The sequence below is a fragment of the Notamacropus eugenii genome, chromosome 7 (assembly GCF_028372415.1).
Source record: "Notamacropus eugenii isolate mMacEug1 chromosome 7, mMacEug1.pri_v2, whole genome shotgun sequence".
Lineage (NCBI taxonomy): Eukaryota > Metazoa > Chordata > Mammalia > Diprotodontia > Macropodidae > Notamacropus > Notamacropus eugenii.
The window spans coordinates 14,184,733-14,199,739 of NC_092878.1; the positions used below are offsets into that span (position 1 = coordinate 14,184,733).

Below are 15,007 nucleotides of genomic sequence, written 5' to 3' on the forward strand. Positions count from 1 at the left end.
TCCTCAATTTTTCTTCTGTACCGGTAAGTTGAGGTCTTAAATTTCTGCTGCCATCCCTCAGACTTTAAACTGACTTTACATCTTACTTACCAGGATACCAAAAGCCTCATTTCTGATAAGGAAAATAACACCGAGTTTCCTTTGGTCTTGTTAGCATTGTCCAGTAACAACATATCAACCTGTCAGGTGAAATACCTGAGGACTGCTGTTTAAGAGGAACTGTCAGTGGGTGTAGTGTTGTCCAGTAACTTACAGTTTAAAAGTTTACAAAGCCTTTCATAGTTTAAGTATGATACCTTGTCTGCAGTGGAATGTTATCTTTCTAGATTTTGTTATGCTTAAAATTCTTATTTGTCTGGGCCTTGATGCTAAATAGGTGTAGTTCCACGGACTGTGGAAACGACTGTCCCAAGTTGTTTTGTGCACCCATTTGACACGTTTTCTGTAGCCTTTCCCCTATGAGTAAGAAAATTAGGCAAAATCTACTGCTGATGAACCATATGGCTTAGTCCCTTTGAACTCTGTTCTTGTGACCCACTGGTCATGGATAGGAAAAGTCTGTTATACCTCTTCCCCAAACTCCCAGTGAGAAATGATTTTTCTTTCTCAAGTCCTCAAAGCCATTTCCCTGGACTGAAGTTTTCAGTAATTCCAGTTCCACTGGATCTCAGCAGGAATTGATCCAATAAGGGATAATACCAGACTGTTCAGTCCCCTGCACTTGCACTTCAACAATAAGTAAGGAAGATCAACATGAACCCAGTTCCAGTTGAAAAAGCGTATGATGTATTACAGAATAGTTTATTTTTTTCTCAAAAGTCTCCTTTGTGGCAAATGTCATGTATGACATAATTTCAGACCTGGAAGACACTGCAAAAGCCATGCAATCTTCTCCATGTATGAACAAGAATCTTTGTTACAATGTCCATGTCAAATGGTTATCCAGACTTGGTTTGAAGATCTGCAGCAATGGGAATCTCCTCTTTCTCACTCCTGAGACTGTCCATTCCACTTACAGACAACTCTGATAGTTAAAAAATTCCTAATAAATGTCAAACCATTGTTTGTCTCTTAGTGACTTATACCCATGCTTCTTGTCTATTGTCTGTACATAAGAGAATGAATTATCCCTTTTACTTGTCATGGTCTTTCAAAGATTTTTCTTCTTCTGGCTAAACATCCTTGATTTCTAAAGGTATTATTTTCTTCCACATTTTTTGGTGTGTCTTTTAGCCAGCTGATGACTTGCTTCTCATAATTTTCTTGCATCACTTTCATTTCTCTTCCCCATTTTCTTCTACTTCTATCACTTGATTTTCAAAATCCTTTTTGAGCTCTTCCATGGCCTGTGACCAATTCATATTTTTCTTGGAGGCTTAGGATGTAAGAGCTTTGACTTCGTTGTCTTCTTCTGGTTGTATGTTTTGATCTTCCTTCTTATGAAGGTAAGATTCTATATTCTGATTTTTCCCCACTATTTGCTCATTTTCCCCACTAATTAATTGATTTTTAGTTTTTTGTTAAGTTAGGACTCTGCGTCCAGTGTGGAAGGTATACTGTTCAAACCTTCAGTGGTTTTGTGCAGCTGTTTTCAGAGGTATTTCTTGGGAATCTGTAAATTTTCAGTTCTTCCAATGTTGTATGATCAAAGGAGAGATGTTTACTTCTCTCCTAGTCTGTGCTCTGGTCTGTGAGTGACCACAAGTACTGTTTTCTGCCCTGGAATTGTAAGGAAGATTCCTTTTCCACTGCCACCACCAGCTCTGTCATGCCAGTGTTACTTCTTGCCCTAGGACTCCAACCCAGGACTGTGACCCAAATCCAAGCACAAGCAAAGTAAGAGAATTCTGTCTCAGCACCTGTAAAGAGATCCTTGCAATCCCCCTCTGATCATTTGCTCAATACCCCCACCCTCTATGGGCTAACAACTCCAGAAGCAACCACCACTAATGTTGCTACCACTGCTGCCCCGGTGCTGTGGCTGTATCATGCTCCTCTCTCACCCAGGTCCGACAGACTTTTCTTACTGACCTTCTAAGTTGTCTTTGGCATTTGTGGGTTGAGAAGTCTGAAAACTGTCATAGCTTCCAGTATTCAGTGCCCTGAGGTCTGTTGCAGATTTGCTACAGATGTGGCCCACAATGGACTGCATTCTTCTCTTAGCCTAATGTAGCAGACATTTCCTGTCAACCTTGCAGGTTATCTTGGGCTGGAAATCTGTTTCATTTTGTCATTTTATGGGTTTTGCTTCTCTAGAATTTGTTTAGAGTCATTTTTACCAGTATTTGGAGGGGTTTGGGGAAGAGCTCAAACAAGTCCCTGCTTTTTCTCTGCCATCTTGGCTCCACCCCTCCACCTCCATTCTTGATTTCTTCAACCAATTCTTGGCAGAATCTTTAGCCACAGGGCATTATCTTGAGGTCCTTTACCATCATAGTCAGTATCCTTTGTCTGAGTGCTCTGCAGATTATCCAATGTTCTTTCTAATATGTGGCACCAAAAAGGAAGCATCGTACTTCAGAAATGGTCCCCCTAAGGTAGGTTATCACTTTCAGACTGTTCTTCTTGCCCACTGTGCCCTCTTCATGTGGTCTTGTAAGGCAAGAGCTCATCATGACTATCCTACTATTAAGTTATTTGGAGTGCATTAAACACTCAGTGGCAGGTGGGTGGCGCAATGGATAGAGCATTGGGCTTAGAATCAGGAAGCCTCATCTTCCTCCATTCAGATCTGGCCTTTGATACTTACTAGTTGCGAGACCCTGGGTAAATCACTTAGCCCAGTTCCTCATCTGCAAAATGAACTGGAGAAAGAAATGACCAACGTCTCCAGCTCAGAAAAGCCCAAGTAGGGCATGATGGACAACAGCAGCAAAAAGAAATCAGATCATTCCTGGATAGAATATTTATGTAGCATCCTCTTTTTTCCTTACAACTTCTATCCTCCCCTTTCCATTTCCACCACCACCATGGTAGTTCAGACCTTCTTTACCTCATGCATGGACTACTAGAATTTCTTCTTAATTTGTCTTTCTGCCTCTAGTCTCTCTCAGCAACAATCAGTCCTACAGAGGTTGTGTGACCCTATTGCCCAAACATCGTTAATGCCCAAAGACCTGTTACCTTTATTGAATAAAATCCAAATGACTGTCTGGTCTCCAAGTTTCTTTACACTTCTTACCTACTATTCTTCTAAATTCCTTATCCCTGTTGATATTCAAAGCCCAGTGTACTTTTTTGGGTGACATGTTAACTGACACATTAAAATGAAAGGGAAAAAATGTATAATGTAATTTTGAAACTTTAGCTGAGCCTGAACCAGAGCTATTAAAAGATAATTACCTAAGTGTTAACTGTTTCCGGATCAGCACATTTTGATCAAAATACCTTAGATACAGGAAACAATTATGGAAATCCACAGAATAAGACCCCCAGACACATTCCCTTAAAAGAAGTCAATTGTGCTTGCAGGGTATGTCAGAAGAGAAAAATCATTTGGGACCCAAGGCCCCAGAAATGTGGTATTCCAACCCAACTTGAGCCTGAGCTCCTTCCCTCTATCCCCTTGTATTTGCTTGCTGTGCATCTTCAGTACTGAGAGGATCAGTTTAAAATATATCAGCATGTCCTCTATTATGGCTAGCTATTGAATTTTTTTGGATAATAACAGCCTATAGCCCTATCAGAGATGCTAAGACACTTTCCTGATCTTGAGGCTATCCTAGACAAATTTCTTTCTTTTTAAAAAATTATTCATTTCATTCTAAACTTATGAAATAAAACAAGCATTTCTGTAACATAATAAAATAGAAAGAAGATGCTTGTATATGAAAGTGCAAATCTATTATGTAGAATTTACTATTCCTTTTAAATATGTATTAAAGTCGTTATGGAACTATCTTTTTTTCTCCCCTTCTCCCGTACCCTGATTGCTATCATTAGACTCAAATATATATATACATATATCTACATACACACATGCACACACACAGACACACACACACACATATATATATAGATATATATTTACACATAAAATTATCCCATATATACTTCTATTTATCAGTTCTTTATCTGGATACAGATTGCGTCTTGCTTTATTGGTCTTTTTGTAGTTAATTTGCGTATTGATAACAGTCAAGGTGACTTAGTCATTCCAAGTTGTTCTTAAAACAATTTTTCTGCTACTGTATACAACATTCTCTTGGTTCTGCTCATTTTGCTCTTTGTTATTTTGTGCAATTTTATCCATGTTTTTCTAAAATCATTAAGCTCATCATTTCTGATAGCTCAGTAGTACAAATGTCTTTTCATTTTTCTAGCACCAGTTTTATGTACTACTATTCCCTTATGTGTAACTTATTCTACAGTGAAATTAATGACCACCTTTCCTAAAATATGACATATACTTCTCCATCTTGGTGCCTTGATTCCTGCTGCTTCCTTCCCTTAAAATAGTCCTCCCCTCCCAGTCTTCCTGGTGAAGTTCTGTTCTTTCTCATTTTATAAAGCAATAAAATGTAACTTTCCCTCTGGGTCCTCAGAGGTAGTCATGCTCTTTCCATATACACATATAAGATGATTTCATATAGGAAAACCAAATGAGCTACTTGGATTCTCTTTCTGGTAATTTAGAGGATTTAGGAATAGTTTAATCTGGGTTGAAGGCAGGAGGAGATACAGAATCCTAGCACATGTAACAAGTCAGTAAGTAGAAGCAAGTGGATGAAGTGGAAGATCCTCTTTATTCGAAACCACAAAATAGAACAGAAAATCATAATAGAGGACAAGTTATTGAAACATAAAGGTGAAGGTACAATATCATTCTGCATAGATTATGATGAGATATTACATATACCATCCCTTAGTGGTAAATTCTGTACAGTAAATTTCTGTATGTCAAGTTTCACTATCATGAAGCATACCTTATGACTTCATGCAGGATGTATAGTGGATTCTAAAGCTAAGGATCACTCATGGACTTTGGGAATGAATAGAAATATTACAGCTTCTTGTTAAAGCTCAGGGTTGGGAGAAGTTGTATTGATAATGACAATTTTTAATTGGAGAAAACCCCACTCTAATAGGGGAAAGGAAAGAAAAGGGAATAAGCATTTTTAATAGCACTTATTCTATGCCAGATTTTGTGTTAAGCATTTTACAAATGTTATCTTGTTTGATCACACAGCCCATTATTATACAGATTCATATGTATTGTGAATTATTGTTCCCTAAAACACAAAAATGATATTCCTAAAAGCATACCACTGTAAACATGACTCAATTCAATTTTTATGAGAAAGATTTGTGTGAGGTACAAGTATGGAAAGAGAAGATAGCTTATCCACCATGGTCTCCTCTTCAAATGGTGATGGAGAAAGCTGAGAAGAGAAACTTTGAATTTGGATTTTCCCATTCAAACTTTATATTCTGTCATCTGGAATCTGAGCCCAGAAGTCTTTCCTCTCATCTGTGGTCAACATTTAATTGTTACCCAACATCGTACAAAGCTCTATACCTACAGTAGCATTAAGACTGAACCTTTCCTTTTTTTATTAGCTCTGGCAGAGTATAGAATAGATTGTAAAGGAATAGAGTATTCTGGATTATTTGTAGTAGCTGGTGCATAGAGAAAGGCAGAATAGATATGATCACCATCTGTGGTGCCTCAGGAAAATGTGTCTCCTTCCTGGATCACTTTCCTTATTAGTTGAATAGAGATTTCTATTTAGCAGTCAATAGCTAGAAACTCTTGGCATCTGATCCCTGATGAAAGGACAAGGGAAGGGGAGATGGCAAAGGGAATTAAATTCCCATGGGATAGAATTTGTTTTCCATGTAAATGGTTCCCCTGATGTCCCAGGTGTCTTTCCAAGAATCCTTGGTTGCTGCCTTAACTGCTCCTTCTACACTGGTACCTTCTCCCTCATTTATAGTAGATTGCCTCGGAGGTAAAACTAGGTCCAGTGGAGTAAATCCATGTTTGGAGATATATCTAGAAGGATCTCAGGAGAACGTCCATTAGTTTAAGAGAGGAAGGAGTAGTCTCTTGAGAAATCATCTTCTCTTGGGAACGAGGAAGTGTTTCGTGATTCATAGGGCTTTTTAGCCCCGATGAAATATTTACCTCACATGAATCTTCTTTCTAATGAGCTTTACCTGTAACAGAATCCTCTTCCTTGGCTTATCTACTGCAAATTTACATAATACATTCATGCTATAACACTTTATTTATTTTCTTTTATTTTTCTAAATTTGTGTGATTTTCTTCATTTCTGCTAAATCATGATAAGTGCATACTTTATTAAACACACTTTCACATAAATTGATATAAACCTATTGTATGCCATGGTCACTCCTAATTATGTTGCTAATATCTCCTAACATATTTCTATTCTCATTGCAGTTTTCTTTCCTTCTTTCTTTCTTTCTTTCTTTCTTTCTTTCTTTCTTTCTTTCTTTCTTTCTTTCTTTCTTTCTTTCTTTCTTCCTTCCTTCCTTCCTTCCTTCCTTCCTTCCTTCCTTCCTTCCTTCCTTCCTGTCTTTCTTTCTTTCTTTCTTTCTTTCTTTCTTTCTTTCTTTCTTTCTTTCTTTCTTTCTTTCTTTCTTTCTTTCTTTCTTTCTTTCTTTTCTTTCTTTCTCTCTCTCTCTCTCTCTCTCTCTCTCTTTCTTTCTTTCTTTCTTTCTTTCTTCCTTCCTTCCTTCCTTCCTTCCTTCCTTCCTTCCTTCCTTCCTTCCTTCCTTCCTTCCTTCCTTCCTTTCTTTCTTTCTCACTGTTTATTAGACTCATTTCTGCAGATCTTATTAGCAGCAGACTGTACATTGAGGGGAAGGATAATTAGGTAGCAAATTTATCTGGAAAAAGTTCAATAGGTTTCAGAAGTTTGCAAAAGCCGAATATGAATCAGAACTGATATATAGCAGGAAAATTGTGTGTTAAGATTTTGAACAGCGTTAGGAGAAACAAAGCTTTCTGGAGTAAGGAAGTGATAGTCATGCTGTATGATACCTTGGTCATTAGGGTTGTGAAAGGTCTAGAGACCATATCAGATGATGATGAAAATATTGGGCATGTTTCATCTGAAAAACGCTAGAATTACATGGGAACCCCCAGAGTTTCAAGAAAAGTTTGCCTCCTTCAAAGTTGCTGGTGAGTCACATATCGTGCCTGAACCCTATGCAATTCACATGATTCACAGTGCAATCAAATGACTGGTCCACGCTTGCTCCACATATCACGGTTCTTTGCCCTGTTGTTCCTTGGTTTTGTGTTCCCCAGTTGTTCTGATGACTCCCCTCTGGCAGTGCCCCCTGTTCTCCAGACACCATGCAACATTAGCATTGGCTTACTTTGCATTCATGTGAGGCTGAATATTTCTTTTTAGTTTTGACACAATTCCCATACATTTCTCCTTTTCTGACCTATATAATCCTTCTTATGTTGAAGCAGTTGTGTGGGTGCATTGGGAGCACCCAATTTACGAAAGAAGAGCTTACATAGTTTTTTTGTGATCCATGCCTGGTACATTACTGAAAACTTACTAGAACTGTTAACTCATATGCTTTTTTTCTTATCTATATGAGTTATGACAATAGACTAAATATGTCTCCTGATGAAAATGTAAGAACAATGAAGTATTTGAAAATGATTTTTTTCCACAGAAATCACATTTTCAGAGTCACAAAATTGATGGAAATGTGGAGAGAATACAATGAATAGTGCTAAAATTTTTTAAAATTAAATTTGATTTATTTTCAGTATTCTACAGTTACTACCATATAACTTAAAATTTTCCCCTCCCTCCCCCTCTTTCCCCCCTCTTTCCTCCCCCCCCCAGAGATAGCATACAATTTTATATAGGTTCTACACATACACTCCCATTAAATACATTTTCACCATGGTTGTGTGGTGCTAAAATTTTTTGCCACTATCATAGAGTATTCCTTTGCAGATCTGAAGTTGATTATAGGGTCTTTCAGAAGTTCTTATTTGTAAATAATATTGTGCTGCTTTTGTCAAGGCCCAGAATACTGGAGATTCATGACCTCTTATGAAGAATAAAACTAATAGGTTACAGATTATGTTATACAATTCAAAAGGTTGCTCATTGATTTAGCCTGTCTCTCTGTCTCTCTGTCTCTGTCTCTCTCTGTTTTTCCATCTCTGTTTCTGTCTGTCTGTTTTATATAGGCCCTGAAAATGGACAATGCTCTGGTCCACAAATTGAATAAGAGAATGGGTTGTATTTCATGTGGACTATTATGTGGTGCCTTTAACAATCCCAATGTTTTTCCTGCCACAAATACTCATCCTTTTAACACCAATAATCTTCAAGAGATGAATATTATCTATATGGGAATTAAGAAGCAATAGCTCATACAATGAATCACAATTCATGACCCAAAGGACGATAGAGAGGCATGGTAGTGTAAGTAGACTGAAGTATATTATCGGTGATGAATTGCCTACAGGTAGAGTCATAAAATACACCATGAAGCAAAATGGAGAAGGAGGGCTCACCATTTGGTAAGAATAAGGGAAGAGAGAGAGTTGCATTAAGTTTTTAGCCCGATGTTTGAGTTTTTGGCTATTATTTTTAAAGAATTTCAGTGTTTTTTGAAAACATAAGTATGTGTTCAATCCGAATTTCTTGTATTTTTAATCTTTTTAAAATGAATGCATTATGACTTTTTTTCCTATCCCAATCATTTCCAAAACTCCTATTTTCAACCAGTCCTATAAGTATTCATTTATCACAAAGAAGAAGAGGTACGTGTAACCTATAACACAGTAACCATTCAACATTTCCAGCTTCCATAGTCCTCCACCTCTCCAAGGAAAGGAATAAGGTTCATTTCCTCATCTACTCCGCAGGTCTGGTTTCATCTTAGTTATAGTGTGATTTTAGTTTATGCGATTGTAGCTGTGGTTATTGAGTACTTCATCTTACTGAAAACTTACAAAATGCACCCATTTGGAACTTAAGGACAGAGAGGAAGGCTACCAGCATGTTCTATAGCTTGCTTATGGAGGATTTATAGGGTGAAGGATGACATGGATAAAGACTGCCTAGAATGAGAGGACTTGGAAGGTCCTCTCTCTGTGTGTTGGTCGCTCATCCATAAAATCAAAAAGTCAATTCTTGGTTCCCAAAGCAGTTAAGGGATATCTTTTATTTTCTGGACTTACTGTTGCTTTCATTCTGTGAATCCAAGAATAAGAAAAGAGAACAGTTGGTTTGTTAACAGGAGTGTGCTGGTAAATGTTTAACCAAAGGCTTTCTGAAGCAAGATGTATTTATGACATATTTTTAAATTTAATTTTTATGTTTCACATTTTCTTCATCTCTTTCTAAAGTCTAGAAATCAACATCAATTCTGGAATTTATTCGTTGATTTTCCAAGGTGTAAATGCTTACACTGAAAATTTAACAACCTCCAAAACAACCCTGATGGTTACACAGTGAAAAAGAGAAAATTAGCATTCTACACTAAAATCTCTAGTGCCACATGTACAGAGAGGGGCCACCAGGACTCAGTGTACAAGTGGTCTTTCACATCTGGGAAACACTACATCCTCATTTCTACCCCCTGAAACTCATAGCTTCAAGACAGAGTTCCAGTAACTTTTCTGATTGCCCCCAAGTTGTTAAGGTTTTCTCTCTCTTGAAATTATTTTGTATAATTTTGTAACTTCTTTGTATTTAACTATCTGTTTACATGTTTGTTGCCTTAGTAAAATGTAAAGTTCTTGATGGCAGGGACCATGTTGTTTTTAATTTGGTTTCCCAGGTAGGTGGCACAATGGATAGAGCTCTGTGATCTTCCTGACTTCAAAATGGGCCTCAGGCACTTACTAGCTGTGTGACCCTGGGCAAGTCACTGAACCCTGTTTGCCTCAGATTGCTCATTGATGAACCAGGCTAGAGAATGAAATGGCAAACTACTCCATTATCTTTGTCAAGCAAACCCCAAATGGGATCACTAAAGATCGAATGTGACTGAACATCTGTTTTTTGGATTCAAATGAATGGTATGTGTGTCATTAAAGGTCACATATAAAAGAGCAAACCATTAAATTGTTCCCTAAAGAAATTCATAGTTTCATAAATAATCACCTTTTGTTCTTTATACATTGAAATGTTCTCTTATTGATAAAGAAACTTCTATTTACTAAGACAATTTATACTAATAGTTCTAAACAAATTATGCAAAGGAGTCAACTTGTAGTTGTGTTACATCAAAGCCTTGATTTATATTTTTTCAGTTGATTTTTAATTTTAGCTTCTAAAATCATATCACCTCAGTGAATGGCCTCAGTCACAAATAATGTGAGTAGACTGTAAAAATGCGTCTGTTTCCAGCAGTCAATAGCAAAACGGAATGATGCCATCCAAAAAGTATAGAATTAGTGACACTATTTTGAAACCTATACGATCATCAGTGCTTTCAGGTCATAGTTTCATTTGATTTTTATTATGAGCTGAAATTCAACTGAACCAGGACAGTCAAGCAAGGTATGAAAACATGAACTTCCTGGGAAGATGTCTGATCTCAGCTCTTAACTCTCAGAAGTAGTAGGAGAAGAATATTTCTTTTTCAATTGACTTTTATTTATCTTTATGTGTCTTCCATTGTTTTGCTGAAGGTAAGCACTTAATCATTGTGTGATGAGTTGAATTGTCTGTCATTAGAGCATAGAACCACATGTAAAATTCATGTATGCAATTTTGTTTATTCTGAAGCTATCCCCATGACTTTTCTCAGAGCAGCCTTCATTTCCTTATTTCGGAGACTATAAATCAGAGGGTTTAAGAATGGTGTCACCACTAAATAGAATAAGCTTATGATCTTTTGTACATCACTTGAGTTTTCAGATGTTGGGCTCACATACATGATCATAAGGCTCCCAAAGAAGAGGCAGACTATGGCCAGATGAGATCCACAGGTGGAGAAGGCTTTACTCTGGCCAGCAGCTGAAGGAACTTTTAGCACAGCTCTTAGTAGGAGGATATAAGAGCCGAGGATATAGAGTATAGGGAGAAAGAGAACAAGGGAGCTTAGGATATAGAACAGAATTTCAGTGGCAGGAGCAGGAGCGCATGACAGAGACATCAGTGGATCCATGTCACAAATAATGTGGTCAATGATGTTGGGACCACAGAATGATAGTTGAGAGAGCTGGATAGTAGATAGAAAATAGCTTAAGAAGCCAAGCACCCAGCACACAGACATCAAGGTGAAACAATGCTTTAGGGTCATGATGGCTGGGTAATGTAGTGGGTGACAAATGGCAAGATAACGATCATAAGCCATGATGCATAGGAAATAGATTTCAGTTGTACCCAATGAGGAGAAGAAATAGAACTGGAGAAAGCAGCCAGCAAAAGAGATGGTTTTGGTCTCTGAGAGGAAGTTTTCTAACATGCTGGGCACAGTGGAGTTTATATACCAGAACTCCAGAAAGGCAAAGTTTCCTAAGAGGATGTACATGGGGGTGTGGAGTCTCTGGTCCCACCTCACTGCACACATGATGGCCCCATTCCCTACCATGGTCAGGATATAGATGATGAAGAAAAGAGAAAAGAGTGAGATTCGTGTTTCCCAGCGAGCAGAGAAACCCAAGAGGATGAATTCAGTCACAGTGTGTGCTCCTGACTTGTTCATTGAACTTCGAGCTGTGGAAAAGACAGAAAAGTTCATCACACCAATGACCTTGTATTTTAGACATTACTAGAACGAGGATTTTAATGAGGACTTTGTAGTGTTTGTAGAATAAAGATGTTGTCATTTGCAAATTAGTTTATAATAATCCCATATCTCTCTCAACCCACAGCCTCTCTATTTTTCCAGCAAACTTTTTCTGGTGCCTCATTCAAGGAAGAGGAGAAAGAAATAAGTATTTATTAAATGATTACTTTGTGATTACTTATGTACATAAACATATCTTGTTTGATTCTCAAATTCAGATTTCAAGCGACCATCATGTCTTCATTAGCACGATACCACAGACTCAGGCACCTGAAGAGAAAAGACTTCAGGATTTCCCTTGTCCTCGTCCAAGAATGTGGTAGCAACTTCCTAGGTATTTAAGGAAGATTTATTAAGGGAGACTTTTAGTGAAGGTAGCATTCAGTGACAGCAAGGTTAACAGCCCAGTTTTCAGAGCTTCATCTAGGTTAGCTGTGGTTCTTTGTATACCATGAAACATTTGCTTTCTTTCACTAACTCTGGCAGCAACGTTGAGGTCTCTTTTCTGAAACATCGGTAAATAATATTTTGGCAGTATTTTAATCTGCAGTGATTGGTTTAATCTGAATGAAAAGACAAAAACGAACTAATTCCTGACCTTAAGAAGCTTATACTTTCTCAGGATCTTCATTTAATTTCATTACAGCCGTTGAATTGCACTTTAAACATATCTCATTTGACATGGAAAATAGTGCTTGGAGTTAGGTGCCACAGATATTATTTTCTTGAATTTGTAGATGAGTAAACTGAGGCTCGGAGCTGTAAATTTACTTGACTATATATTATAGACCTAATAATATTGGTGGCAGGATTTGGATTCGGGTCTTTACTCTGAATTCAGCATTCTTTCTATCAAGTCATGTTGCTTAATGTAGCTAATGCATATTAAAAATACTGCAAATTGATACATTTTCATTACAGTAAAACATATCCTTATAAGGCCTAACCTTGGGTATTTACATTAAGAAGTCTAGTAGAGGCTTTTAATGCTAATAAATCAAAAGACAATGATTCATAGTACACAGTGCATACATTTTCCATATTACTAAGCAGATATGAAACCCAGTGCTTAGTACGGAATTTTCTGCTGCTGATTAAATGTATCCTTTATTGTGTCCTGATGCTTGATAAAGTTTATAATACTTTGCAGAACAATCATTTCTGCAAAGTTGTCTGTGAAGCAAATGCCACCAATCACAGAATCGCAGAGTTGGAAGAGACCACAGAGATCGTCTAATGTGATCTAATCCCGAGGTTTCAAACACACAGCACATGGGCTGCATGAGACCCACACCCTCTTGAGTATGACAGGAACCAGATTAAAATGTAAATGGGGAAACATATAACAAATAAAGAAAAATACAATAGAACCCAGATAATGTTGATTTATGTCCTCCCTCCTCAGTCAATATGTAGCCACAGGATCCTTCTGTATGATTTAGTAGCTCCATTTCTATTTGAATTTGACACCACCAGTCTAACCCACATGTGAACATGAATCCTCACCATAATGTAGCCCATAAGTGGTCATCTACACTTTGACTAAAGACCTGCCACAAAGGGTATCTTGTTCCCTCCTGAGACTATCCAACCTAATTTATGGTTAGCACCAATAGTAAATTCCCAATGAATGTCAAGCTTAAGTACCTTAGGGACTTTACCTGTGTTTCTCACTCTGTCTTCTGGGGCAGCTAGGTGGTGCAATGGATAGAGCACCAGTGCAGGAGTCAGGAGGTCCTGAGTTCAAATCTCACTTCAGACACTTGACACTCACTAGCTGGGTGACCTTGGGCAAATCACTTAACCCCAATTGCCTCATCCTGGCTCATCTCCAATCATCCTGATGAATATCTGGTCACTGGATTCAGATGACTCTGGAAGAGAAGTGAGGCTGGTGACCTGCACAGCACTTCCTCACTCAAAACAAAAGTCAAGTGCAAGTCATGTCATTATTTCTCCGATGGCATGGTCTCCTTCAGCAACGGACAAACACATACACTCTGCATCCAAATAGAATAAGTCTCATCCCTTTTACCTGTCTTAGTCCTTCAAATGTTTTTCTTTTTCTGGCTTAGCACTTTTGGTTCCATTGAACAATTCTTGTCAAGATCTTTAACCACAGGGTATTATCTTGAGGTCTTTCACCAGCATGGTCATTATCCTTCCTCTGGGTGTTCAATGTTCTTTCTAATATATGGCACCAAGAACTAACCATGCTATTTCAGAAATGATCTGACCAGGGGAGACTTTCACTTTTGGACAATAATTTCTGTAACTCATGTCTCTCTGGATGCAGTTCCATATTGAATGAATAACTTTTGATGATCACACTACTAATTCATTGAGGTTATAGTTCACTAAAACCCCCAGATGATTTTTGGATGGAATTGCTTTCCCCCTTTTATAACTTCTGTCCTCTCTTTTTTATTTCTACCATCAACCTAGAAGTACAGGTCTTCATTACCTCTTGCTTCGAATATAATTGTTCTTAACTTGTCTTCCTGACTATTGTCTCTTTTAACCCCAATCAATCCCAGAGAGATTGTGTCACACTACTGTCCAAAGATTTTATGACTTTTTTAATCTATTGAATAAATTCCAAATGACTTGATCACCAAAGTCCTTTCCAGTTCTTACATGCTATACTTCTGAATTCCTTATTCTTGTTGGTATTCAAAATTCACTCTACCTTTCTGGATAACATGTAACTGGCATACTTAAAAAGAAAGAAATGGCCTAAGAATGTACTTATTAGGCTTCGGCAGAACCCGAAGCCACAATTATTGAAAGATAACTACCTAGAGTGCTAACTCTGTCCAGATCAGCACAGTTTGACAAAAAAGAGATAATTCAGGAAACAATCTGGGGAAGACACAGCATGTACTCGTCTGGATACCTTACCCTCAGAGACAGCTGATTGTGCAGTGAATAGAGTGCTAGGCCAAGAGTTAGGAAGATCCGAGTTCAAATTTGATCTGAGGCATTTACTAGCTGTGTGACCCTGGGCAAGTCACTCAACTGTTGTCTACCTCAGTTTCTTCAACTCTAAAATGGTTATAATAATAGTACCCAACTTGTAAGGCTGTTGTGAGGATCAAATGAGATGATGTGTGTGTAAGAAGAGCTTAGCCAAGTTCCTGGCACATAGTAAAGGATGTATAAATGGTAATTCCCTTCTCTGGAAGGAAATCATGCTGTTGGGATATATGTGCAAACATACACAAAAGGGAATCAAATTTAGGACTCAAAGCGCCAG

The 15,007-nt window shown here is 37.8% G+C and overlaps 1 protein-coding gene across 2 annotated transcripts; it reads right to left on the minus strand.

The window, feature by feature from the left end:
* Window positions 1-10,734: 10,734 nt before the first annotated feature.
* On the minus strand, window positions 10,735-14,053 carry LOC140513863 (olfactory receptor 11H4-like). 2 transcript variants are annotated; one of them, XM_072623841.1, is made up of 2 exons: window positions 14,028-14,053; window positions 10,735-11,671 (listed from the first exon to the last, which is right to left on the minus strand). In XM_072623841.1, exons 1-2 carry the CDS (start codon window positions 14,051-14,053, stop codon window positions 10,735-10,737), a joined length of 963 nt encoding a protein of 320 aa, XP_072479942.1. The 2 variants fall into 2 exon arrangements, with proteins under 2 accessions (XP_072479942.1, XP_072479941.1); XM_072623840.1 differs by lacking the exon at window positions 14,028-14,053 and having other exon boundaries at window positions 10,735-11,703.
* Window positions 14,054-15,007: the final 954 nt, after the last annotated feature.